This window comes from Lissotriton vulgaris, chromosome 1_1 (assembly GCF_964263255.1).
Source record: "Lissotriton vulgaris chromosome 1_1, aLisVul1.2, whole genome shotgun sequence".
Lineage (NCBI taxonomy): Eukaryota > Metazoa > Chordata > Amphibia > Caudata > Salamandridae > Lissotriton > Lissotriton vulgaris.
In genome coordinates, this window is record NC_141685.1 from 33,680,693 (window position 1) to 33,708,611 (window position 27,919).

The window sequence follows — 27,919 nt, forward strand, 5'->3', positions numbered from 1 at the left end:
AGGAGTGTGAAAGGGACTGTGTGTGTTTCGGGAGGGGCGGGTTGAAGAACAGAACACGCTGATGTCACGAGGGGGGATATTTCAGCCAAGCGACCTGGACATGAATAATGTCCCAACTGTGGGTAGCATGAAAGCGGAGGGGGAGGCGGGGCTTTTAGAGATAGTTAGAGACGGAGACAGGACGGTTGGAGAGGGTAAACAATCCCGCGACCACAAAGAGGCAGAGTTAAGAGGGGTTTGAGGGACAGACTGCCAAGCACAGAGACAGCTCACTGGGTAGCGGCGCACACGCCCCGTGGCCACAAAATACCAGAGAAACTGGCAGCAGTAGAGAGAGTCGGGCACAGAGACAGCCCCGCCTACGGAGGGCGGTGGAATGCTGGTTGCCCACAGACTAGTGGGCAGAGGAGGGACTGCTAAATAACACTACGTGGGTAGCTTTGTAGTGTAGTTCCTATATTCCCAATAGGCATCTGCGCATTGGAATAATATAGACACCAGTGTAGACCTGGAACTGAGGTCACCTAGGTCTCTGCTGACTATATTAGACTTAAGTGTTTACCAGCTAGCTCAGAGGTCACTAGAAACTTTCTCGAATGTGCAAGAGGGTTTTACGCCTCCTACTTAGACAAGAAGGGATTAGTTTCTGACAACCATACAACATGACAACTTTGCATCTCCATGAGTTATGAGGGAATCTCCAGAGTCGTGAAAAACAATAGAGGGGATGTTTCACTCAGTAAGTTCGTGCATGCTTAGTTTCACCAGAATATTAGAGAAAGAGAGACGGGCGTTTTCAATAAAAGATGGTATTTATTAAACAGTCTGTTTTCTCGTACATGAGAAGTGAATTGCTACGATCGCAATACTTGTCATAAAGTAAAGTGCGTACAGTACAAAGAGTAGCATAAAATAATATTGTAAAAGCATAATATAGTTTCTAAGCCATAAGATGCATCTAAGACGGTTTAAAATATATACTAATAAAATACGAAACTTCCTCAACTGGTGCTTCTAAGTTACGCCTACCCCGGTGTACCTAACCTAAGTCTAGTACTGGGTTGAAGTAAGTGAGAAGTACTTTAAGTTAAATCGTTTTGCTAAAAATTTATAAAACCAAGAATTCTCTCAGCGTCTAATCAGCTCCATACCTTATCTAGAATGCGAGAGGACTTGTATCTCACTCGGAACTCGATCTCCCGGCTTCCCGCGAGAGTAGTCGGGAAACACCGGAGCTGGATTTCTCGGCTGGAGAAAAGACAGCGTCTATCCCAGTGCGTCGGACAGGAGGGTCGCCTTCCTTCAGCTTCAGTAGGACATTGGGCGTGAAGACGGTCGATCTGCTCCATGAATACCACCGTGTGTTTTACTGGAAAAACCTGGGCATATTTATACTGTACAGGTGCCTGGCTTGATGTCAAGAGGTGGACAAGTTATCGTCAATGTAGACATGTTAACGTCAATGTAGACAGGTTAACATCAAGGTAGACATATTAATGTCAAGGGTGGACATATTAACGTCACTATATGCACGAAGTGCGTCTATCCCTCCATGGGTCGGGTACAAATCAATACTGAAGACGTGGGTAAAATCCCCCGGGACTTACAGTGGGCTGATTTTGTCTCAGAGCCAGTTTTGCACTTTCTAGGGGCTTGGTGGAAGAGGAAACGCCATGTAAGGAGTGCGTCAACTCTTACTCTAATATGGGCTTGATTCTAATGTCCACATAGGGGTTTGAATGATTGAATCCGTTATCGGGCATGAATCGGGCAATTTAGATTAGGGACCTAGATAAGAACATGACAGCTTGGGGTGCAGAAAGAGAGTGCCGTAGAAGATGGGTCTTAAGAGATGCGAACTCGGCTGTTGAAAAAAGCCCAGCGCTGATCGAAATCCTAAGAGGCGTACCAGGGCATCATAAGAAAGCGGGGCAGAGTAACAATGGATGAGGGAAGGACGGGTAACAGAATACGAGGAAGGAGGGCAGAGGGGCGGCAGGCCACAAGAGGAAATATGCTGGTGAGGAAGGAGGGAGAAGCACAGAAACGAGCGAGAAAAGGGGCTGGCGAGGGTGAAAGAAACGGTCAGTTCACTCGGAAGGGAGGGATCGTCGAAAAAGGGTTGTGAAGGAACAGCATACGAGGACAGAGACGAGAACAGCACAAGCAGGAAGTGGTATAAGGGAGGGGGTGGCAAATGGTGAGCACTGTCGCGGCCACTTTGATGTTCTCAGTGCCACGCGGCTCACTGAGAACAACAAAGCGGCTGCGAAAGTGCTCCCAATGGCTGCAGGCTGACAAATGGTGCACGCGCCCAGCGCACATGCACTGTATCTCATCCGCCTGCAGCCTTTGGGAGCACTTTTGAAAACCCCTTACTAAACTCTCACAGAGCAACGCATGTGCGTTAGCTCAGCGAGATCTAAAAAGGAACAGGACCTGCACTACACTCCCAACATGTTCCAGGAGGAATGTTGCTCCATCAGGTGATTATCAGAAGTTTGATAACAACAAGAATAGTGCACAGAGGGAGTCAAATGTTGAAGTTGAAGAGACAAAAAAAACTGAGATCAAGAAAGGGAATAGAGAAAGAAGAAACAGGGGAAAAGGAAACTTAGAGTTATAGGAATCCTTACCTGACAGTTATATTATATTTTGTTCCTCCGAGGGTGGCAGCCACGCTGCACTGCCTGGTCATCACCAGAATATCTTGAAAGGAAGTAAAGAAATAGTTTTGCTTCAGACGATCACATTTCATCCCATCTTCCAAATAACCGTCCTGAACTTCCAAAACAAAAGAATCTCTTGTTCTCTGGACGCCATTGCCAAGCAACTCTGGTTATGAATAAATACTTTTTTTTGGTTCAAGAACCACGATCCTTTGCTGGGAAATGTCTCTGTGAATATGGAGTGCACCCACAGTCTCAGAGAACAAACCCTAACAACCCAGTCCACGTCTTCATAACCCCCATCTTTCCATTTAGATCCCATGAAACTTGCAAATCAAAACAATCTGGTTCACAAAAGGCATGTTAAAGTCCTTGTACATAATTCTGTCCACCATTCATAAATAATTGAACCAGACTCTTAGATTTTTCCAAACCATGTTCTCTGAGCAACTGCAATTCTAGCTCAAGCTGATGCAGAGTTCGAATGAATGAATGAATGAATGAATGAATGAATGAATGAATACGCACTTATATAGCGCATGACTACCCGGAGGCATCCCAGCGCATTAGACAACCTAGTCATTACTCAACGGTTCAGGAAAACAAAAAGGTCTTTAAAAGTTTCCTGAACCTCAGATGGTTAACTTCCAATCGGATGGCATCGGGAAGCTGGTTCCATAATTTCGCAGCCTGTAGGGAAAAACGTCTGCCACCCATAGGGGTCCTTTTGATCCTAGGGACATTCAGAAATTTCTTATTGCTGGACCTTAAAGTCCGTGGAGTTTGATGGAGTTTGAACATAGGTTGTATCAAGGCAGGTCCGGAATCTATCATCGACTTATGCACAATAGTCATAGCCTTGAACCAAATCCTTTGTTGCACTGGCAACCAGTGCAGTTGACGTAATGCTGGCTTAGTCAAGCTCCTCCTAGGGATGTCCAACAGCAGACGAGCCGCACAGTTTTGGACTGTCTGCAGGATTTTTATCGTTCCCTGAGGGGCACCCAGATAAACTGCATTCGCGTAATCAAGCCACAATAGGATCAGGGCCTGCACCAGGAGGCGCCTGGCTTCAAACGGGAGAAGCTTAAGAATCTTTCTTATTAATCTTATTAGGGCGTAACAGGTGGTTGCCACCTTACGAGATTGAACCAGGAAACTAAGAGTTGGGTCTAGCCAGACACCTAAACTCTTAATTTGTTTCTTGTGGGAAGGGGGCTGGCCAAAGCTGCTAGGCCACCAAGCATCCACAGTAGTGGGTGCATTGTGCCCCAACATCATGACCTCGGTTTTTGTACCATAAGCTTCAGGAAGGACTCGTCCATCCAATCGAGTACTTCACTTAGGCATGCAGAGAGATTATTACAAGCAGAGCCCTGACCAGAGTGAAATTACTAACTGGGTGTCATCGGCATGAGTGACCAGTTGCACCCCCCTGGGCAAAACCATCTCAGCCAACGGCCTCATGTAGATGTTAAACTGGTGGGACTGAGGGAGGCTCCCTGGGTGACGCCGCAGTGCAGGGGCATCTGGGTTGAAATTACCTCCTCCTCAAAGACAGCAAAAGTTCTGTCCGTGAGAAAGGAATGAAGCCATTTCAGGGCCACACCAGATACCCCTATGTCACTTAACGTTTGAATCATGACTGTATGATTGACAGTGTCGAAGGCTGCGCTTAGGTCTAATAGGATGATGGCTGCACAGCTTCCAGCATCCAAAATTTTCCTGGCTTCTTCGACCACTGCAATGAGGGCGTTCTCTGTGCCCTGTTTGCGCCTAAAGCCCGTCTGGGTGGGGTGTAAGGATTTGTGGTTTTCCAGGAAGGTGGAAAGTATAGCTTTCACATGTTTTTCCACCAGCTTACTAATGCCCTGCAGCAAGGAAATGGGGCGATAATTTGTCCAGTCCTCCGGGTCTAGATTCGTTTTTTTTAAAAATAGCCTTCCACTCGCCTGCTTCCAAGGAGGTGGAACAAGACCCGATGCCATGGAAGAATTAATTACCTCCTGAATGACTGGCGCCACCGTCTCTGATACCCTCTTAAGAATGGTACGGGGAGCAGCATCGGCGGGGGACCCGGACTTAAGATTTCTCTGCAGTAACTGCAGTGTGGAGCAGTCGAGCGGATTAAACTCCTCAAGCCTAGTCATCCCAAGAGGGGGAGGGAGGAGTGGTACCGGGTCAACCTGCTGAAACAAGGAGTAGATTTTGGCCACTTTAGTAGCAAAATAATTTGCTAATTCATCGCAACGTTTATGTGCGAGTAGTGGCTCACTGAATGCTGACCAATGGGAGCAACAAGGCATCAATGTGTTGGCGCTTTGAATTTATAAATTATTTAAAGGTGTGATGCGGAGGGTCAGTGTCTTGTGAGCCCTACAGGACGGTGACCCCAGGACTATAATTTGGAATAAATCCTTCGCAAGACAAAGCTTAGAATATGGAAATGTTGAGACCTCCATTGAAGTCAACGGAGCAGCAGCAGCCTCTAAAAACGGATATAGGCCCGCTGCTCTCAACATCACAATGTCCTAAAACACAGCCTCTGCCTTTCTCTTTCCCCTGCCTCTCCAAAATATATGGATTGGGCAGGAGAAGGCAGAGGATAGAGCCTGCAGCAGGGCACACAAGAGCCTCCCCCCCCTTCCTCCTCGCAGTGTCACTGGCGTCTAGGAAGGAGGTGAAGTTCTGCTCATCTCTTGCATCTCTCCGGCTCACCTGAATGATGACAAGCAGTTTAGCCGAGCCCAGGGAGAACCAGGGGTTGACTTCAGCCTCTTTTCACAGCTATTGCTGTGAATTTTCAACAATTAACCGCCATGGTCCTGCATGCAGCTGTTAACTGTTGAACATTCACAGCAACAGCTGTGAAACAAAGGTTTCAGAGTACCGGAGGTGTTTCAACCCCCTCGGTCTCTGGGAAACCGTTGTTTTATTAATGAACACATTCTGCCCTCATGGGGCAAACAGTGTAATGACCTTATAGTTAGCCGTAGCAGGCAATACTGCCCATTAAAGGATCGCTCCCTTGATAAAGGCCATTGCCTTTGGAGCTACAACAAGCTTCAAAGCTATATTAAAGGTTTCAAATAATTACTGAAAGCATAAACATGGTTACTCAGTCAGAGAAATAATTATCATAATATTTGCAGGAGAATCACATAAAGGTAACTGCTAAAGTATATCAAAAGCCAGAATCAGAAATAACTCTATCTGTAAAGTCAATAGACAGACCACAACAACAAATGTGTGCTAAGAAATAAGAAAAACTGTTTCTATAATATCAAATAGCAAACTGCCATAGAATTTGCTTAAGTAAAAATCAAGGAAAAGTTCTTAAGTACAAAATCAGTAAGAGGACTGACATGTAGTTTGACTTTAGGAAAAGTGTAAAATAAAACAATTCCAGGAAATATTCCAAAACAGTACATTTTATAAGTTTTAAGACAGAGAGAACACATTATTGACATGGTTCATGATGAGGTAAAAATGACAGCAACCAATGAATGTTCATGAAAACATGGCACAACAAAATGTAGTTAAGTAAACCACACCTACAAAATGAATAATTAATTGTGACTTTTCCCCTAAAAGCCACAAGTCATTTTACAAGGTTATTCCCTAACATAATAACTGGATCTTAATCACAGTTTAAGTTTCTGGCCATTCATAATTGACCCAAATTGTACGGGAACATTTGCTGACAGCTCATTAGTTGTTTATTAGAAATAACCGAGGCTAGAGTTAACAGCTCGGCACGGGCTCTGCTAGCCTCGTATCTGTGCAACAGAATTTTTTCAGTCGAGCTGGGGGAAGCTAGTTCAAAAACTTTCAGTTCCCCTTGCGGAGTGCCCCAGGGGTCCTCTTTAAGTCCAACCCTTTTTAATTTGTATGTAGCCCCATTAGCTGAAATCATTAGGGCAGCTGGCTTCACACCGGTGTCTTACGCCGACGACACCCAGATTGTGGTGTCTATTAGCAAGGATGTGAAAGAGACAGCGGAGAAATTCAGATCCTGCATGGTACAAGTCAGACAATGGATGCTCACCAATTGTCTGAAATTGAATGGGGATAAAAGTGATGTTCTGGTGCTAGGGGGTGATCCAAACATCTGGTCCCCGGAGTGGTGGCCTGATAGCCTGGGCAGCTGTTCGGTTCCAGCAGAGAAGGTCAAAAATCTGGGTATGACCTTAGATATCAATCTTTCCTTCGACACCCAGGCCAGTAAATTGGCTTCGGCAGTCTGGTTCATTTTAAAAATGATTAAAAAACTATTGCCCTTCATCCCAAAGGATGCCAGGAAAAAGATGGTAACTGCCCTTGCCCTGTCTAGGATAGACTATGGGAATGCCCTGTATGCCGGAGCTAAGCTGCAAATTCTATCAAAACTTCAGCGCCTGCAGAATGCAGCTGCAAGGCTGGTGCTAGACATTCCTAAACACGAGCCAATTACCCATAAATTAAAATACCTGCACTGGCTCCCTATCGTCAAAAGGATTCAATTTAAATCACTGTGTCTGGCCTACGAGGCGCTCCAGGGGTCTGGCGCTCAGTTCTTAAAGACCCGTCTGAAACAGTATGAACCCTCCAGGCTTCTTTTTTTCCAGTCAAGCCAAATTGATCCTGGTGCCCAGATTCAAAAGAGCCAGATGGGGAGGCAGAAGTTTCCTTCTACATACAGCAAAAGTTTGGAACCTGCTTCCAATTTCTATAAAAAACAGTCCAATACTGCTTTCTTTTAGAAAAGCAGTGAAAACCTGGCTTTTCACGGTAGTCTGCTAGAGGGCTTGATCAGGCCAGAAAACCTTCTTCTGTCTTAGCGCCAAGATGCCCTCGGGCATTCGCGCGCTCTATAAAATAATAAATCAAATCAAATCAAATTAAACCTGCATTACTTTTCCCAAGAGGGGTGGGTTGGGAGCTCCCGTCAGTCTGACTGTGGAACGTGTAGGACATTTATTGATTAAAAGAGATGCTGGATTCCCATTTACTTCTTCTACAAAAGGGCCACTCTGGGTGACCTCTAGGACTGCACCAAGCATGCAATCCTTCTCCCGTCTCAGGCACCGTCATTGTGTCTGATTCAGTCCAGTAGAAACTCCTAGTGTAGATGCAAGTTGTAGAAAATCCTTATTAATCACTGAAGGATTCTGTTGAAATCCTGAATTTGTTGAGAATTTGGCATTCTATTCTGTATTGGGCTGTGGGACCATCGGGACTGAAGGCATGTTCCAATTGATCTGCCTTTGATTCTGCATGCTCGTCACAAAGGCCAGTTGGGCTGGGACCATTGACTGTGACATCCCATTGTGTGCCGTCTGATTCATGTTCCAGTTTCCCAGGTTCCTGCAAACATCGCAAGGATCATCTCTTATTCTGCACATTATTAGTGTTTGAGGTATTTAAATTGCCAAAACATCTGTGTTGGGTTTATATCTGTATATATACATCTGTTTTGGGTTTATATCTATAACTAGAATCAGAAACAACATTATTACACTTAGCAATTCTTCTTACATTCCACAATTTTCCATCTTGAGTAATTACAGAATTACTAAACACTTTTTTGATTTGTATAGGTTTACCAAACTTACATGACCCTTTCATCATCAGACCTGGTCTCATAATCCTTACCCAATCCCCCACAATAAAATGATGAGTTTTGACCTTCCATTTTTTACTGTACCAACTCATGGCCTTGTGTTGCTTCGCTTCTACTCTCTTAGCTGTATCATGTACACATTCTTTAATGTCCAGTTTACCTTGACACTTATTCTTAGACCACCATGGACACATTGTTGAAGCTGAATCTCCTCCTTTGAGTAGTTTAAATGGACTAAGCTCTGTGGTTGTATGGGGTGTAATTTGATACACCCACAATCTCTCTCTTAACTCATTCATCCATTCACCACGCGTTCTCACCACATCTGTTATATAAGACTTCAACACCCTATTAGACCGTTCCACCTGGCCATTCTCATGTGGTTCATATAATGATATACACTTGTGTGTAATACCATGTTCCTTTACGAAATTCTCCATTTCTAATGATTTCAATTGCACCCCATTGACCGTAACTAAACTCTCTTTAAAAAAACAATCACCGCATTGGTAGTGGCATTGGGTACAAATTTTACTTCTAGCCATTTTAAGTGGAAATCAATCAACACTAGCGCATATTGTGAATTTTCTGGTAAATTCTTAAATGGGCCTGAAATATTAAAGGCTAACTTTTGCCACGGCATGTCTGGCCACTTAACAACCTTTAAAGGTGGAACATTAGTTTTTAGCATTTTCTCACTCGACACACACTCTTACATTCTCTTACTGTCCTATCTATAAATGCATCCATTCCAGGCCACCAAAAGAAACTCTAATCAACCTCTTCATAGAAGATATACCGGGATGTGTCTTATGAGACAACTTGAGTATGACATCCTGTATACCTTGTGGTGGAACACATTTGCCTGACTTAAACAAAAAACCATTTTCCCATTCCAATTCATCCGCCACCCTTGCAAATGGTAAGAGCTCTTCTTTAATTAAATTTTTTTTAGGCCATCCTTCCATTATATATTTTTTAAGAGTACTCCACCTATCCTCTATCCTGACACAACTGTCCCACTTCTCCTCTGTAATCTCTTGAAAATGGTCACCCATCACATCAGCAATAAATTCTCCTTCCTTAACCACATCCACCTTGTCCTGTTCACACAGCAGACGAGATAGAAAATCGGCAGTGACATTTTTCTTTCCTGGAACATACTCTGTGCTAAAATTGTACTCCTGCAATCTTGATGATAACCTCGCAATCCTGGCAGTAGAATGCCAACCGCCACCTGTGGACAATATATTAACTAGCGGTTTATGGTCTGTCCTAAGGATAAATCTACAACCCCACACATATAACCTATAATGTTCCACCGCCCACACACACGTGAGCAATTCTCTCTCAATTGCTGCATATTTCCGTTCACACTCGTTCAATGTGGGTGAGGCAAAAGCCATGCACAACTCCTCTTTTCCTTCTCTTTGGGACAGAATGCCCCCTAAACCATATAAACTGGCATTCACCGTGATTATGCACTCTTTCTTCATTCTAATGGGTTTCAATGTAGGAGCATTAATTATATCCATCTTTATACATTCAAAAGCCTCCTGTTGTTCATTTGACCACACATTTTGTCTTAATAAAACCCGCAATGGTTCCATTTTAGTCGCAAAATTTTCCACAAACTTACTGTAATATTCACACATACCTGTGAACGATAACAACTGATCCTTATTAATAGATTATGGGGCTTTAACAATTGCATCTACATTAGTCTTCTTTGGAACAATTCCATTTCCAGACAATGTGTGACCCAAATACTCGACTGTACGTTTGAAAAGATAACATTTGTGTGCCCTCAATGTGAGACCATGGCTCTCTAACCTTTTGCAACACTTCATCTAAATGAAATACATGCTGAGTTTCGTTCCTTGAGAAAATTAAAATATCATCCTGGAAGCATTTGACAAATTCAACATCATCTCCTACGCAGACGACACCCAGCTGATCCTCTCCCTCACCAAAGACCCAAACACCGCCAAATCCAATCTACACGAAGTAGCCGAATGGATGAAGAACAGCCATTTAAAACTAAACTCGGACAAAACAGAAGTACTCATTTTAGGATCATCCCCCTCTTCCTGGGACGACTTATGGTGGCCACCGGCCCTGGGCACAGCACCCACACCTACAGATCACGCACGTAACCTGGGCTTCATACTAGACTCCTCCCTCTCGATGACCAGACAAGTCAACGCCGTCTCATCTTCATGCTTCAACATCCTACGCATGCTCAAAAAAATCTTCCGTTGGATCCCCACCGAAACAAGAAAGACAGTCACCCACGCACTGGTCACTAGCCGACTGGATTATGGAAATACCCTTTACGCCGGAACCACAGCCAAACTACAGAAAAAACTCCAACGCATCCAAAACGCCTCAGCCAGACTCATACTGGACATCCCCCGTCAAGCTCACATTTCCGGTCACCTGAAAGACCTCCACTGGCTCCCCGTCAACAAGAGAATAATGTTCCGTCTCCTCACCCACGCACACAAGGCCCTCTAGGACCTAGGACCCGAATGCCTCAACACAAGACTGTCCTTCTACACACCCACCCGCCAACTACGATCATCCAATCAAGCCCTCGCCGTAATTCCGCGCGTCCATAGATCCACCGCTGGAGGAAGATCCTTCTCCTACTTAGCGGCCAAAACCTGGAATTCCCTCCCCACTCACCTCCGCCTTACACAGAACCACCTCTCCTTCAGAAAGCAGCTTAAAACCTGTCTATTCGATAAGTAATGCACCCACCCTCCCTCAAGCGCCTTGAGACCCTCTGGGTGAGTAGTGCGCTATACAAATTCCTGAACTTGAACTTGAACTATAAAGTGACTGGTTCTTTTGCTCTTGGATTCAATATAATTCCTAGTTTATATTGATCACGCCATCCCAGGACATTAACCCCTTTCCTTGCAATGTACAGTTTAATATCAGTACTCCTGTGCTTAAAACAGATTCTCACTCCAAAGTAACCCTCAACTTCAATCTGATTGCCTTCAAAACTTTCAGCCAAAAAGTCAGATGGTACTAAATTCTCTAAACACAATTGTTCAACTGCTCTACAAAATATTGATGTGTGATAATTGTCCACTGGGACCCTGAATCTACCATTAACACTATGTTCACTCCACAAACTCTAAAATCACTATTAGGTGATTTCCTAATATAATCAGGAACTCCATCAATAATAGAAACAACAAAACATCTATCTACTTTGTCTGTTTCATGTACAAGATTAGGCCTGTTTACTTCATTATTCGCAACACATGACACCGCACCTCTGGAGGGTGTGATATTACGTCTAATGTCCCGACATACACTTGTGAAGTGCCCTACTCTACCACAGTTCCTACATTCCTTGTTGATTGCAGGACAACCCGGAAATGATGCTAAATGAGACTTATTGCCACATCTAAAACAAACCGCATTGTTCCGTGTTGACCCTTGAACATTCCTGTACATATTAGTGTTCGAACTTCCTCGATAGTTGTGTTGGAAACGTGTGGGTTGTCGTTGCATTTGGTTCTCATTTTTTGGTTTAATATAACAAACCTCCTCCTCTGCCATTTTTTATTTGCATTGTCTTTGACAACCTCCATCCATTTTTCCGACTGTTCTAATGCCTTTGCTTCTGAAATTGCCTCAGCCAAACTAGGATTTCCTAAAACCCATAATCTTTCCTGTATTGTTTTATTTTTAACATGTACTATGATTTGATCTCTTATCATTTCATCCGTTAACAACCCAAAATTACAATGCAAAGATAAAGATCTCAATCCTGTGAGGAAGTCATCGAAACTTTCATCATATTTTTGCTCTCTAGTATAGAACTTGAATCTGTTTAAAGCAATACTTGTAACAGGCTTAAATCTTTTTTCTGTTCTTAATAAAGCCTCATTATACACATTCAAATTATCACCGCTTCCATAGCTCTGGGAAGTAATTTGAGGCAATGATCTAAAAATAACTTGCCCTCCGAACCTAAACAATGCAAAAAAATACTTTTCTTTCTTTCTGCCCCCATGTGTTCGCCATCTATAGCCTTCATGTTTGTGATAAATTCTTCCTTCCATCTCGCCCAAGGCATGGGAGGATCACCCTTGGACTGCAAAAACTTTGCTGGGGGTCAAATTGCATAGTTACACGTTGTATTAAGAAAATGTAACTAGCAGAATTAAATACAGTATATATGCATCAACTAAGTTTTAAATGTGTAACTATATATTGTGTGATAATAGAATGATAATTGTTATACTATGACTCTTAACATATTAATATCATTTGAAAATACCCTATCATTTAAAAAAAAAATTAAATACCACATTGTAAAGAAACACCACATTAGTTGTCCTTTGCGTTGAAATGAAGAGTAGTCACCGTGTAGTATTTCTTCGTAGAACACCAGGAAGAGAAGCTGGCTAACTTTGAGGAATAAATGGTTGCGTAGTGTTTATTTGTAGTTTACCAGAAAATGAAGAATAAATTGCTGCGTAGTGTTAAACTGTAGAAAACAAGAAAAACGAAGCATTTAATGTCGTGTAGTCTTTAGATGTAAATCACCGTATTTGTTCGTGTTTTGTTTAAGAACAGTTGCCCCGGTGATAAAAATGCCCGCTGATGACATCAGACGTAAGCGTGCTATGTCCCGACGAAGATCAACGCGCTGACTTGTGTAACGTCTCGACGAAGATCAACGCGCTGAAATCATTGCCAAGACTCGGTTGCCATGGACGTTCGTCGGTGTTGGAATTCTGCAGTGCCGCTTAACAAGCGTGAGTGAAACTCAAAAGATGCAACAAACTCCCAATGTACACGATGCGGTGCCAAAGTAATGACCGTCTTGTAAGCTTCCCATAAAACTGACGGGGAACCAACAGATGCAGTGTTTTCCGCAAAGAAGTATTTTGAGGCTTTGCGGATTTCTTTTCAAATTTACGGGACTTGTAAGTATCTGGGATAAATAGGGTAAAGCCTCTTACGGGACATTTGGTGGTAGGAGTAGGTTAACACTACTGGTGAGTGGTCTGATATACCTCTGGGTTTGATCGTAATGTCATCAACGTTCTGCAGACTGGTTTCCGATGTCAAAAAATAGTCTATTCTAGATAGACTGTTGTGTGCATTTGAATGAAACGTGTATTGTTGTGTTGTGTGATGGGTATGCCTCCAAATTCAACCAGCCCCAGTGCCTCCGCGAAACTCTGCAAGCGAGAGAATACAGGTGCCTGCGTCCTCACCGGATATCTGTGTAACTTAGCATCCATTGTGGTATTAAATCCCCCCGATAATAAGGTCTCCTTCCGGCAGGTCTCCTCTCGCCAGTGGTATAGCGTCCGATATGTGCCCATTGTCCGTTACATACGCCAGTGGTCCGGTGTACAGGAGGCGGATCCACACACAAAACTTAGGGACAAATCCCAAATGAGGAAGGACAGCGAACAGGTAACTCCACTCCACCATATCAAAAGCCATCCTCGCATTTAGGGATATGACAACCGCCGGCTCTGACAGGGCTGGTGCTTGAGCCATCGCTCCATGCAAGCGTCTGAGGTTTAGCGCAGTGTTTCTATTTGGCATGAAGCCTGATTGGTCCGGGTGAACTAAATGCGGGAGGTGTGCCATCAGTCTGTTTGCCAGTACTTTAGCAAACATTTTTGCCTCTGCATTGAGCAGGTATATTGGGCGATAAGAGGTACACTCTGACAGAGGTTTACCAGGTTTCTGGATAGCCACTATTGTGGCCAGTCGCTGGTCAAGCGGCAGTTCGCCTCTATCTAAGCTGTCGGTGTACATTCGCAGTAAGTGTGAACTGATAGTGTCCGCCATCTGTTTATATAATTCTATCGGGATCCCTTTGGGTCCCAGCGCTTTGCCTGACTGCAGCGAGCGGATTGCGGCTTGCAACTCGTCCTCTGTGAGATCCGCCTCCAGCTTCAAGGAAGCCTCCTGCGTTAGTTTTATGAATTTCTATACCTTTTATGGAGGCTGCTGCCTCGGCCTCGGACATGCCCGATGCCGATGTATAAACATCTCTGAAATGCCCTGCCAATGTGCGTATAATGGCCCACGGGTCTGTTGTGAACTGTCCCTCTGCTGCCTGTAGTTGCGCTATTCCCTTAGTGCTCTGCTCTCACCGATCAAGCCAAGCCAGGAGCTTCCCGTCCTTGTCCCCTACATCATATACCTTATGTCTGGTTGCTGTGAGGTTGGACATCGTCTCTCTTCGCAGATGATCCCTATACTGTTGTTGTTTGAGGTGCAGAGTGTGCGTCGAGTCAGGTGTGGGGTCCGTCGAGTGGTCTGTTTCGGCTGAGTGTAATTCTAGCTCTAGATCCATTAGTTCTTTCTTTTTTTCTCGTTTGTGTCCCGTATTGGAGACTATTGCCTGCCCCCTAATTACAGTCTTGTAAGCTTCCCATAAAACTGACAGGGAACCAACAGATGCAGTGTTTTCCCCAAAGAAGTATTTCGTGGCTTTGCGGATTTCTTTTAAAATTTTCGGGACTTGTAAGTATCCGGGGTAGATAAAGTAAAGCCTCTTACGGGACATGTGGTGGTAGGAGAAGGTTAACACTACTGGTGAGTGGTCTGATATACCTCTGGGTTTGATCGTAATGTCATCAACTTTCTGCGGACTGGTTCCGATGTCCAAAAATAGTCTATTCTAGATAGACTGATGTGTACATTTGAATGAAACGTGTATTGTCGCGTTGTGTGATGGGTATGCCTCCAAACGTCAACCAGCCCCAGTGCCTCTGCGAAACTCTACAAGCGAGAGACTCCAGGTGCCTGCGTCACCATTGGATATCTGTCTAAGTTAGCATTCATTGTGTCATTAAACTCCCCCCCCCCCCCCGATAATAAGGTCTCCTTCCGGCAGGGTAAGCAGAAATTCACTAAGAGCTGGGAATGCCACTGTGTGGAGCGCCGGGGGGATGTATACTGATATCACATTAATAAGCTTACCTTCCCATTGACCCTGTATTGCTGCAAATCTCCCCTGATCATCTTTTCTAGTTTGGATTACTATGAAGGAAGAGTTTTTCCGCACCAGGATACCCGTTCCCCTGGAGCCCGACGAGAACTCCGAGTGTACCACCATCTTATACCCCATCTATCTAATGCCTTACACTCAGTGACTGTGAGGTGTGTTTCCTGCAGGAGTGCCAATGTGGGAGCTTGACGTTTAAGGGCCTGTAGCACCAGTCCTCTCTTAATCTTGTCTCCTAGCCTGTGTACATTCCAAGTGAGTAGTGTGACGGGGGTCACCTCAGCTTCAGGGGCTGTGTCCTGGGTACAATCAACTGGGGTGTGTGATGCGGTAGTTGATGAGCGTGAGCCGTAATCCAACCATGTTATGTGGAAACCTGTCAGCCAGGGGATATTCCACCATGTTATCATTGCCGTTACAAACTAGAACAAAAAAACTCTGAACCCATACTTCCCAACCCCTTGTCAAACCCTCCCACCCTGCCTCCCTGCCCGACGGACTCTGAACTTCCCGCTACCCCAACTCAGCAGAGGGCTTCATCCCAACCCAGAACAGTGTACTTGCGTGAAGGGGGTAGAAAGTCCATGGAGAAGCGCAGACCTTCCCTTCCCTCCATAGCCCGCATCAGCCCAGTGTCCAAAGCCGGCGCGTCTGCAGCGTTATCTATGTTTGGGTGTCTATTGATCGGCCCGCTTTCCAGTTTTATCCGTGGGCGAGGTCGTCCACTTCTGTCCGCTGTGAACATTCCCGGTCTGATTGCCTTTGATCTTGGCTGCTTGAATCTCCGTTCTCGTTCCGATAGCGTTGGCCTCCATTCCCGCGACATGGTCCGTCTACTCGTCGCCAGCCTTTTTTGCACCGTTTTTTCTTAGCTTGTTCCATTGACACTGGCAGTACACTACTCGTGCATTATTTACACTTATTGTGGTTTTCTGCACCGTTTTTTCTTAGCTTGTTCCATTGACACTGGCAGTACACTACTGGCTTTCTTAATGGCGGGTACGCACACCAATCCTACCCCACCTGACCTCAGCTGACGTGTGGGGACATAGGGGGGTCAGGAGATCCGACCGCGACGGAGGGGCCCTTCCCTGCAGGATCCGATGACAGACACAAAGTGCCTTGAAAGTGACTCTTTCTTTAATTGGGAGTCAGTGTAACGCGGCCAGGGCTGCCCTAGCCGATGCCCTTCTCGGACGCCTCAAAATAAGGCGGGCTGCCACATTCTGCACTCCCTACAGACGGAGCATACACTTGGTTGTTGCTCCTAGATAAAGGACATTACCATAGTCCAGGCGCGACGTCACCAGGGCATGAACCAGAGTCTTCCTAGACGCTACAGGGAGTAGGTCCAAGGTTTAACGCAGGACCTTCAGGATCCCAAAACAGGCGCCTGCTACCCGTCTTGTTTGATAGTCTTAGGAAAGACTGGGATCTAACCAAACTCCCAAGTTCTTTGCCTGCACAGGGCGTAGGTGACCCCCCAAGTCCTGGGGGCCACCATGCCGATGACAACACAGTCGGGGCCTTACCCACCACAAGCACCTCTGTCTTGTTGCTATTCAACTTCAGTCAGTTCTTAGCTATCCATGCAGCCAATTCTTGCATGCATGCCATGAAGTTGGAGGCAGCCAACTCCTGTGCCTGGGTCAGGGAGACCACCAGGTGCGTTTAATCGGCATAGGATACGACCCTGATCCCGACCCCTCAGCAGTCTCCGCTACGGGAGCTACATAGAGATTAAACGGGGTCGGGCTCAGGGTCGAGCCCTGCAGCACTCCCTGGTTCAGCATGATGACCCTGGAGTAGTGTTTGCCCGGTCTCACCTGGAAGCAGTGACCCGACAGAAAAGATTGTAGGCAATTCAGGGCATTGCCAGATACCCCACCCTTCCTCAGACACTACCAACGTGTGATGGGCTACAGTGTCAAAGGCGGCACTTAGATCCAACAGGATCAAGGCCACCGTTTGACCTGCATCCACAAATTGCCTGATGGATTCAGTGGCAAGAAGCAGCGCGGATTCTGTCGAGTACCCAGCTCGAAAGCCGGACATGGTCCCAGCCCTACTGGCCTGTCTGCATCCCTGGATGATCCTGAACCAAAAGTCAACTCGTCTTGCAGCCCAGCTACCTCCAGAACCTTGGGAGGACTGCCTGCCTTAGATCAAAACCAAGGTCTCCAGGGAAAAGCAGACCTATTCACAAAGTGGCTTGGTATACTGTAGGGGCGTTGTCTGGTATGTAAATACAACAGCTAGGCCCAATCAATTTGCATACTCCGCCTCTATCTGCAAGAATAACATCCAACACCATTCTGTTCTGTAAAGTTACGAGACAGTCCGCCTGAAGCTCAGCGGTGAGGTCTCAATGCCCCCACCGTATTGTTTACTGTAGCCTCGACAACGCGAATAAGGTGTCTGATGTCTCTGCTATTAGCCATAGGCCCCCAAAATTGGAGGAGTCCTTTGATAAAGTCCCCTCCCTCTTGTCCTGCCGTGTGGGGCTGTATATGTTGGAGGAAGGAGGAAAGCCACATAACACGATCCCGAAAAATTTATCGGCAACCATGTGACAGACAAAATATGTACCTTGAGCTGGTATTAACAGAGGAGAAGTCTGAGATGAAAAAGTATAAGTATGGTTACAAGTGCTCTTTCCTAATTGGGCTTTGACATTCTGACCATTCCCTTGCAAACAGTAATGGCCTCGACAGGGTAGAGTCCAAACGGGTGGAGATCTTTTTCGTCCAGCCCTATCTGTAAGGCTGTTTTTGTATCGGGTCAAGTTCCAACCATCATATGCTTGCTTCTCGTCAGGTGGGATCTTCCCACCTTCACCAGTATTCTTTGTCATGGCTACTATTCCCTTCATCAAGGGTTCGTGACCAAACATCAGTATTAACAGGGTATCAAGGTTGGTGCTCATATGCGTTGGAAAACATGGCCAGAAATGCCCAGGAAGATCCTTCATAAGAAAACGGCAAGACTAAAAATAGCATCCCCTTATCCGTGCTGTGAGGCATGAGCCCACAGACCCAACAATCGGTGGTGTTAGTGACCAGTTGATGCTGATGCAACAACTGTATGAATGAATTGTTAAAGTATTCCGTTCTCCTGGTCTGTTCATGTTCAGAGAGGGTATGTAGCTGGTGCGGGGAGACAGTAGTGTGAAAAGATATAGGGTGAGAGGTGGGTGTAGGTACAGGTATTGGCTGCAAAGTGTGAGTAACCCAACCCACACAAGCTAATAAAACACATAGAAAAATCAAAACACATAATACTACGCCACATCTACTAAACAATAATTTACAATATTTCTTTTTCATTTCTGCTCTTTTATCATTTTCCGATTCACCAGAATTCATCCTCTAAAGTGTTGCTCGTGGCAATCTTCCTATCTCACTTAGTTGTGGTTATTAGCCGTCCTATGACACTACAGGTCCTGCAGGCCTATTGCCACTACTCAGGTCACAAACCAAGTCTCCTACCACGACCCTGCAACTTAAATTGGATGATTCCAGTATCACACAGGAAAGGAGAGAAAAAAATATATATGCAATTCAAAATTTGAAATGTAAGTTCAGAAAAAGGAAAAGTTTTCAAATGTCTCTTGTCTTTCTAGGCCAAAGATTGTATTTGTTTTTGTTCGGCGCAGTCTGGTCCTGAAAAAGTGTCTCTGGATCAGTTGTATCTATTTTGAGATGCGATGGTACAGCTTCTTGCAAAACATCATCGTCTTCCTTCTCAGTCCGAGTTCATTCAAGGTACAAACCGGGGGACCCTTTCTCCTTCAAAATCACCTATACCTTTGCGGACCCACTGGTCAAAAGGCAAAGGCAAGGGTACCTTTTTGCAGTGCACACCATGAATGCAGTTCAGTTCTTTTTCCCAACAACCTTCCCGGCTGTACGTGTCGTCAGCAGGACCTGTCTTGGCGGTCCCCAGCGAGCTCCAGATTCTTTTTTCTTTGGAAATTCTTCAGACACACCCAGTCCCCAGGTTGGATGGTGTGCCCGGGATCGGAAGAGGCCTGAGGCAAAAGCGTCTTGTACCTGCTGATGGAGAACACGCAATTTAGTGGTGATGTCATGCAAATAATCAACCAACATTGGATACTCTATATCCGAGTACTTTTTGGGCCTAGGGACACCCCAGACATTAGCCTGGCATCTGAACACAATTTCATATTGGCTAAGTCCCACACGAGAATGAACAGCTGTTCGGGTGGACAAGAGAGCCAAAGGTAAAGCATCGGCCCAGGCAAGACCCGTGCTGGCCTGTATCTTTGCAAGTTTAAGCTTGAGAGTGCCATTATAGCACTCTACCAAACCCGCTGACTGAGGGTCATTTGCCGCATGGAATTTCTGCTTAATACCAAGACCTGTACATACTTTCTGCATGATTTGGCCCACAAATTCACTTCTATTGTCACTCCAGACAATTCGAGGTAAACCAAACCTCTGGAAGTATTCCTTCAGAAGGACCTTTGCTGTAGACAAAGCAGTATTATCCTTTAGGGGGTAGGCCTCTATCCATCTAGAAAAAGGCGCACACCACCACAAGGACATCCTTTAGGTTATTGCATCTCTCCATATGAATGTAGTCTATCTGCACCACCTCAAAAGGATATGTTGGGGGAGCAAAATGGCCTGCTGGTGTTGGTGTCCCTCTTCCTGGGTTATGCATTAAACAATGCAATGCTTAACTAGATTGTCTGCACATTTAGGGATTCCCGCATTCTGCCATACCGTAGCCAAAAGCTTGCATATTCCTTTCACACTGATGTGGGCTCTTTCCACTTACTTAATTCTTTCTCTGTAGCCTCTTCCTGAATCATTTTCACACTTTCTATTGTGTCCTCACACATTCCTCCTTGACTGACCCATCTGGCAGGTCCAGCAAAATACATACGACTTGTCACATCTCTAGCTGTCTCTTTTGCTATCTGATCCGCGAAAGCATTTCCTTCACCTACGTCATCAGTGATCCTCTTATGTGCACTACACTTCACAATCGCTATCTGAGTGGGCAAGGCAAGTGATTCTAAGAGGTCATTTACTAGCTGGCCATGCTGTATTTTAGTACCGTGTGAGGTAAAGAATCCTCTTTCCTTCCAGAGGCGGCCAAAACTATTGACTACCCCGAATGCGTATTGGCTATCGGTGAACACATTCACTCTTTTTCCTTTAGCCAATACACAAGCTCTAGTCAGAGCTATCAATTCAGCTGCTTGGGATGAATTCTTCCTAATGCGTGCTGTTTCTACAATTGTATGCAAGGTGGTAACAGCATAGTCCCAAGGGATCCAGAGAATTGTAGATCAACTTCCTATAGATGGTTGAGATTGCTTTTTCGGTCAGGGGATTAGTTAGCAGCTGGTCCTCCAGTGGGGATGCCTCAGGCAACTTCCCCCCCTTCCCAGATGTTACCCTGCAGAGCGTGACCCACCTGCAAATGTCAGAACCGTTTTTAGTCGCCTAATTCATACCAACCGGACCATCGAGTTGCACCTCCACCAGCAAATGGTCTGAGATTCCCCCTGCTATGTGTGTAGCGGCCCTAAAGTCATCTTTATGGACAGTCCGGGTGAAAAGATAGTGCAGGCATGCCAGACTACCATGTGCTGCAGACAGGTGCGTCCAGTTCTGATACCCTCTTGCGCTCTAGGGGCATTTATGAGTATCATGAATATAGTATAGGGTCAGTTCTGTCACTCCAGTTACCCCCAATGCGTGTATGCTCTGTCGTAAGTGTCTTACCCTTTCACAGGATGAGTCAGTCTTGTCTGGGTCTCTTTCCTGTTTCCCGACATTTGAATGGCACCTCCGAAGACTCGCGAGAGCAGTGACCCACCAGCAGGTTTTGTGGAGCGCTTTTGTCCTGGATATAGTGCTGCATTCAGTAGGGCACCCACTCTCTTTTCTTTGCAGTTGCCTGTAGATCAGCAGTCCCAAGGTAGCAAGTCACACCTGGCCTGTCTGTAAGTGCAGCCCCCTCTGGAGGCCTGACCATCAGCAATTGAGCCCACATTCAAGTCAGTAGATTCAGACTTGGTTGTGTTAGGAATTTGGCAAATGCAACCTTGAATGGGCCTGTTGGCAGCACACAATCGTCCTACTGGGCCTCAACAATCATGTTGTCGTAGAGTTTTATTTTCTACCTTGAACTGTTGGGAGAGTCTTGGCGTCCCTCAGACTAGCTGGTCTTGCTGGATGGCTTTCCGGCTCGCCCTACAGATAACGAGGATGTGTCGGACCTTGCTTTTTCCAGGACAGCCTTGTCCTCCTGCTGGATAGTGAAACTCCCTTCCTTTTCTTACCAGACAGGCAGGCTTCTAGGCAGACTTCTAGGCTCTTGTGGACAGTTACACAGCTTTTCCATTAAGTAATTCAGCCTACAGGTGATGTCCATTCAATTTAGATAAACTGTCAGGCTGACACCATCCCTGGTGCCACAGCAGGCACCTGCTTACTTTGTAGAGCACATTATTCCTTGGTAACAGAGGACTTTGAACTCTGGTATAAATGAGGGAAAGATGGTCCCACTTGTATACACAACTGGCATACAGGAGATGGTGTTTACTCTGTCACACTCTCACATTGCATTTATGCTACGCACACCAACACCGTAAACATGCACTTGATGTTATTGCAAAGTCTGGGCACAGGTATAGAAATGGAGCATTACATGGGTGTGTCAGTAGAAAGCCACTCCACTGACCATGATGCAAAGATCTAATCAGGCTATTGATCCTTACAACAGGGTGCATTGCCACCACCGCTCTAGCTGTTAAACACATGACAGTCCTCTGCCTTAAATGAGGGCACACTTGGTGTGACCCTCCAGGTCACAGGACCGGTCCAAGATCTCTTATAGCCCCTTGTTAGAAGTTGCACAGTACTGGGGTGGCATAAAAATCTCATGTAATTGTTTTGTGGTAGATTTATCCCAGTAACGTGCAGTTACAGTTTTGACGCAATGTACTGGGGAGTTGCCACGAGGAACAGATTCTTCTGCCTTTCAAACCACATGCCATTCACTATTTCATACTGTTTTTCTGCTTTCATTTACCACTTGTTTTAAGCAGGAGGTAGATATATGCATGTGGTTGGTTGGGGGGGGGGAGATGGGCGAAGCAGGGGAGGGAAGGGGAAAGATATTTCTAACAGAGGGAAGAATTGTGTGTTTCCCCCAGTTTGTAAAAAAACAGCATGAGTCTTGGCTGCTTCTGCTGCACCGAGTCTTGTGGGTCTTTTCAGTCTAATTTTTCTGTCTGGAAAAAAATGGTGTCCTGTTTCTCTAAATCCAGGTGCAGAAAAGCCTGACGACTGATAATCAGGTGGAATAAAATGAACACATGAAAGTACTCCTTAATTTCATTGCCCTTGATTCATACTCTGGACCATAGTTGAGAGATAGGTCTAGGCATAGTCCTCGCAACACACAATAGATTTGCGTGCGGCAGAGGCCAGAGCTCAAAAGTCAGGATACCAGATACAAGTAGGTGGTAACTCAGGGCAGCGGGAAACGCCTGTTGTCCGTGGAGGGGAAATTCCCATCCTAGAAATCTACATTAAAAATTAATTAATAGTATTCTATTTTCAATATCTTTTTGGTGCCAGTCCATATGACTTTAATGTCTGCTTTTGGGATTCTATGTTACAAGTCCATAGGGTACATGTATCCTTTCTGAGCTTAATAAAATGTTGGAAATTCTACAACTCATCACTGCTAGATCCAAGTACTCTCAGGCTACCATTCTACACTCTGCTCGGTCTGAAGAACAGCTCAACACTTTCAGAATTTTGCAACTCTGCTTTGATATGGCTTGTAAATTATTTTTGGGGATATTTACATGTATTAACTATTTAATTTTAATACTATAGGTGATTGAAATTACGGACGAAGAAAGCAAGATTTAGCACCAGCCAACTGAATGTTAGTGCCATAAGAAGGATTATTTTGAAAAACTGAAGGACATTCAGCATTCTAAGTTTAAACAATTTCCAAAATCTAGGTGTGGCGAGGAAGTGGGAGCTGAGGAAAGTACTATACCTGTAAGTGAAGTCTCTAATTTTGCATTTCATTAACCCAGAGCAAAGGCATATCTGTCCACACAGCATCGGAAATAGTGCCAGAAAGACCAATCACAACGTCCTCATCTGAAATATTACCAGAAAGACAAATTGCCTCAGCATGACAGAATAACGTTCATCTAAAGCACGCATGATCTAAAGCATCATGTAATTCAAGAGAGGAAGCACACACTGCATAAAAGAAAGATATAACAAAAGGTTTCTTCTGCAAACCATCAAAAAAAAGACACTGAAAGAAGACTCCGAAGCTGACACGCTAACAACCAAAAGATTGGAAAATCACCTTTGTTCAACAACTGTTTTTAACCAGTTACGCAAGTTTGAGACTATCTGCCTCGGGATATAACACCTCGACCCACTCTGCTCACTCTGGCGAAAACGTTAAAAATTCACCACTTTATTGTGTTGTTCATGACCATCTCAGATTGTTTCCTTTTTATTGTGTACTGTTCTGTAATTCTATGTAAATCACCTCAACCTTATCTGTTGTGCAGGAGTGATATTTAAAACTGTTAAATATCAAAATGGATTAAATGAGCACCGTTGCGCTAGCTAATGTAAATAAATCCTTGTCTTCAGAACTACAATCCTTAACCTTACACCAAACACAGAACGGGTTAAAGGAACTGATGTTCTGCGACTGATGAGCCACAATATTACTGTGCATGTTCTAATGTTCTCAGTTACTGCCATTATGCCAGTGCAAAAAGGTACTTCTCAGTTTAATCATTAAATATCAGACTAACACCTTATCACTGCATTGCTAAGAACCTATACAAATAGATTTGAGAAAAACTTCAGTCACAAAATAAGTTGCTGCCGGATAGGCTATAACCAAAAGACTGTTATCTGCTACAAACATTTTGACCGGTGTTACAGGGCTGCATCCAGACATATTTTGCTCAATTCAAGTGTTAAGAAGATTACACACAATATCTTTTAGAGATAAATGCTGAACATTATCTAAACAAGCCCGACTCTAAAATCAGGTTCACTCTTACCGTGGCATATAAGCAAGAGAAAACTAAATGTAGAGATATTAACTCTAGTAATACACATTTTAAAAACACGGGCTGTGAGAACAATTTCAGTGTTCAAACCCGCCTCAATCAAAGCAAAATAACCCAAGTTGGGGAAAAAGTTACCTGTGCCAAAAAAGATTCAGCCATAAATCTCATCTCACTGAATTTGAGAGAATGCACACTGGGAAAATCCTCTCTCAGTGCTCAGAGTGCCAAAAAAGTTTCAGCAGTAAATCTAATCTCACTACGCATATGAGAATCCACACTGGGGAAAAACCTTATCAGTGCTCTGAATGCCAGAAAAGGTTTAGTTTCAAATCGCAACTTTATCGACATGCATTAACCCACTCTGAGGAAAACCCTTATCAGTGCTCTGAATGCCAAAAAAGTTTCAGCAGTAAATATTATCTCACTGAACATATAAGAATCCACACTGGGGAAAAACCTTATCAGTGCTCTGAATGCCAGGAAAGGTTTTATAACAAACAACGTCTTTCTCGACATGTAATAACCCACTCTGGCGAAAAACCTTACCAGTGCTCTGAATGCCAGAAATGTTTCAGTCAAAAATCCAGTCTCACTCAGCATAGAAGAACCCACACTGGGGATAAACCTTTTCAGTGCTCTGAATGCCAGGAAAGGTTTGGTAACAAAGAAAGTCTTTCTCGACATGCAATAACCCACACTGGGGACAAACCTTATCAGTGCTCTGAATGCCAAGAAAGGTTTTATAACAAACAAAGTCTTTCTCGACATGTAATAACCCACTCTGTGGAAAAACCTTACCAGTGCTCTGAATGCCAGAAATATTTCAGTGAAAAAAGAGACCTTACTGTACATACAAGGACCCACACTGGGGAAAAACCTTATCAGTGCTCTGAATGCCAGAAAAGGTTTTGTAAAAAACAAAGTCTTTCTCTACATGTATTAAGCCACACTGGGGAAAAACCTTACCAGTGCTCTGAATGCCAGAAATATTTCAGTAAAAAAAGAGACCTTACTGTACATACAAGGACCCACACTGGGGAAAAACCTTATCAGTGCTCTGAATGCCAGAAAAGGTTTTGTAAAAAACAAAGTCTTTCTCTACATGTATTAACCCACACTGGGGAAAAACCTTACCAGTGCCCTGAATGTCAGAAATATTTCATTAGAAAAATAGGACTTATTATACATATAAGGACCCACACTGGAGAAAAACCTTATCAGTGCACGGATTGCCAGAAATGTTTCAATACCCAACCTGATCTCGCTCGGCATAGAAGAACCCACACTGGAGAGAAACCTTATCAGTGCCCGGAATGCCAGAAATGTTTCATTGTCAAAAACGATCTCACTCATCATATAAGAACCCACACTGGGGAGAAACCTTTTCAGTGCTCTGAATGCCAGAAATGTTTCAGTGTAAAAATCAAACTAACTAAACATACAAGAATCCACACTGGGGAAAAACCATATCAGTGCTCTGAATGCCAGAAAAGATTTAGTAACAAACAAAGTCTTTCTAATCATGCAGTGACCCATTTTGTGGAACAACCTTATCAGTGCTCTGAATGCCAGAAATGTTTCAATGAAAAACGCCATCTGACGGTGCATATAAGAACCCACACTGGGGAAAAACCTTATCAGTGCTCTGAATGCCAGAAATGTTTCAGTTTAAAAAGTAGTCTCACACGGCACATAAGAATCAACACTGGTGAAAAACCTTATCAGTGCATTGAATGCCACAAATGTTTTAGTGAAAAAAGACATCTCACACTGCATATAAAAACCCACACTGGGGAAAAACCCTAGGAGTGCTCTGAATGCCCAAAACATTTCAACTGTAAATCACTTCTAACTGCACATGTGAGATTCCACACTGGGGAAAAACCTTATCAGTGCTCTGAATGCCAGAAATGTTTCAGTGACAAAAGAAGTCTTTCTCGACATACAATAACCCACACGGGGGAAAAACCTTATCCATGCTTTGAATGTCAGAAATGTTTCAAAAACATTCGAAAAACATGTGGACGTCATCTGCCTGCAATTCCTGACGTCTGGGGCATTTTGGTGGCGGTGAGGGGGCGAATTTCCCGATTTTAAAAGGAGTGTAGTAAAGCCTATTGACCACGAAAAAATTGTTCTTTTTCAGACAGGCAGGCTTTATATGTTTGTATAGTGTCTTCAAAGATGGTTCAAGCATGCCCTCTGCCTGTGGTGCCATGGTGAAATTGTTCCAAACCCCCTCTGCCGAAGCTATCCCAGTGTCTTCACCCTTTAGTAGATGTTGATACCATACCGAAATCTCTTTTATAATGGGTGTGAAGGATTGACTTAGCCTTTCTATTTCCTCATTACTTTTTATCTCCTCACGTTCCGCTGTATGCCAAGACACCAATTGAAGATATTTAAATCTTGATAAATCTGTCCCTACCTTTGCCCTCAAGTACTCCCATGGGTATATCCCTTCCTCATCCATTAAGTCTCTCCATTTCGTAATCCCAGCCCTTTTTATAGGTACTGCCAAGGCATCGTTCAAGCAGTCCGGGGTACCAGGTGAATCCCAAACTGGAGCTGAGTCTGAATAGTACCCAATCCCACTGCTTACCCTTACCCTGTACCATGTCTCTAGGGCGGTTTTTAGTATCTTCAAACGAACCCGCTTTAAGAATCTAGGAGATCCAAATTTATACATAAAGGCATTGCTTCCCCCTTCTGCTCTCACCATCTCTTTCAGCAATCTGCCCCAGGATGAGTTGTCTGGCTTAGTAAGTAGCATGCGTAGGCTCTTAAACTGGAATGCCACTACATATAGACTAATATCGGGGAGAGCTAACCCACCTTTTAATAACCTTCTTCTGAGTTTCTTCCAGGTCAGGCGCACCCCTTTGTCCCCCCACAAAAAACTACCTATTTTGCTCTGTATCTTATATATGTCTTTCTTAGGGAATCTTAGCGGTATTGTGGGAAACAGGTAGGAGAGCTTGGGGAGAATGACCATTTTCACTAGATTCACTTTCCCATATATTGACAATGGGAGGTTCTTTTATCTGCTAAACAAACGGTCCATTTCCCTAGTTGGTTTGTCCAGATTTAACTTAGGAATTCGATCCAATTCCCTCACAATATATATTCCCAGATATCTAAACTCCCGACTCTCAGTGCAATACCATTGATCTACGTTCCAACACATGACCTCAGTCTTAGATCTGTTCATCTTGTATCCTGATAATGCCCCAAACTCTGCTGTCAGTTCCTCGATCCGAGGAATAGCTGTACCTGGATCACCCGTATATAAAATCAAGTCATCCGCGTACAGGGCCAGCTTAGAGCTATACTGACCTGACTGAAATGTGAGATTCCACACTGGGGAAAACACCTTATCAGTGCTCTGAATGCCAGAAATGTTTCAGTGAAAAAAGAATACTCACTACACATACAAGGACCCACACTGGGGAAAAACCTTATCCATGCTCTGAATGTTAGAAATGTTTCAGTGAAAAAAGAATACTCACTCGGCATACAAGAACCCACATTGGGGAAAA

The 27,919-nt window shown here is 44.4% G+C and overlaps 1 protein-coding gene across 1 annotated transcript; it reads left to right on the forward strand.

Annotated features, from left to right (window-relative positions):
- Nucleotides 1–24,298: 24,298 nt before the first annotated feature.
- On the forward strand, nucleotides 24,299–26,186 carry LOC147737071 (uncharacterized). The gene is made up of 3 exons (XM_086962717.1): nucleotides 24,299–24,697; nucleotides 24,782–24,865; nucleotides 25,118–26,186. Exons 1-3 carry the CDS (start codon nucleotides 24,567–24,569, stop codon nucleotides 26,184–26,186), a joined length of 1,284 nt encoding a protein of 427 aa, XP_086818843.1. The 5' UTR covers nucleotides 24,299–24,566.
- The last annotated feature ends 1,733 nt before the right edge of the window (nucleotides 26,187–27,919 follow it).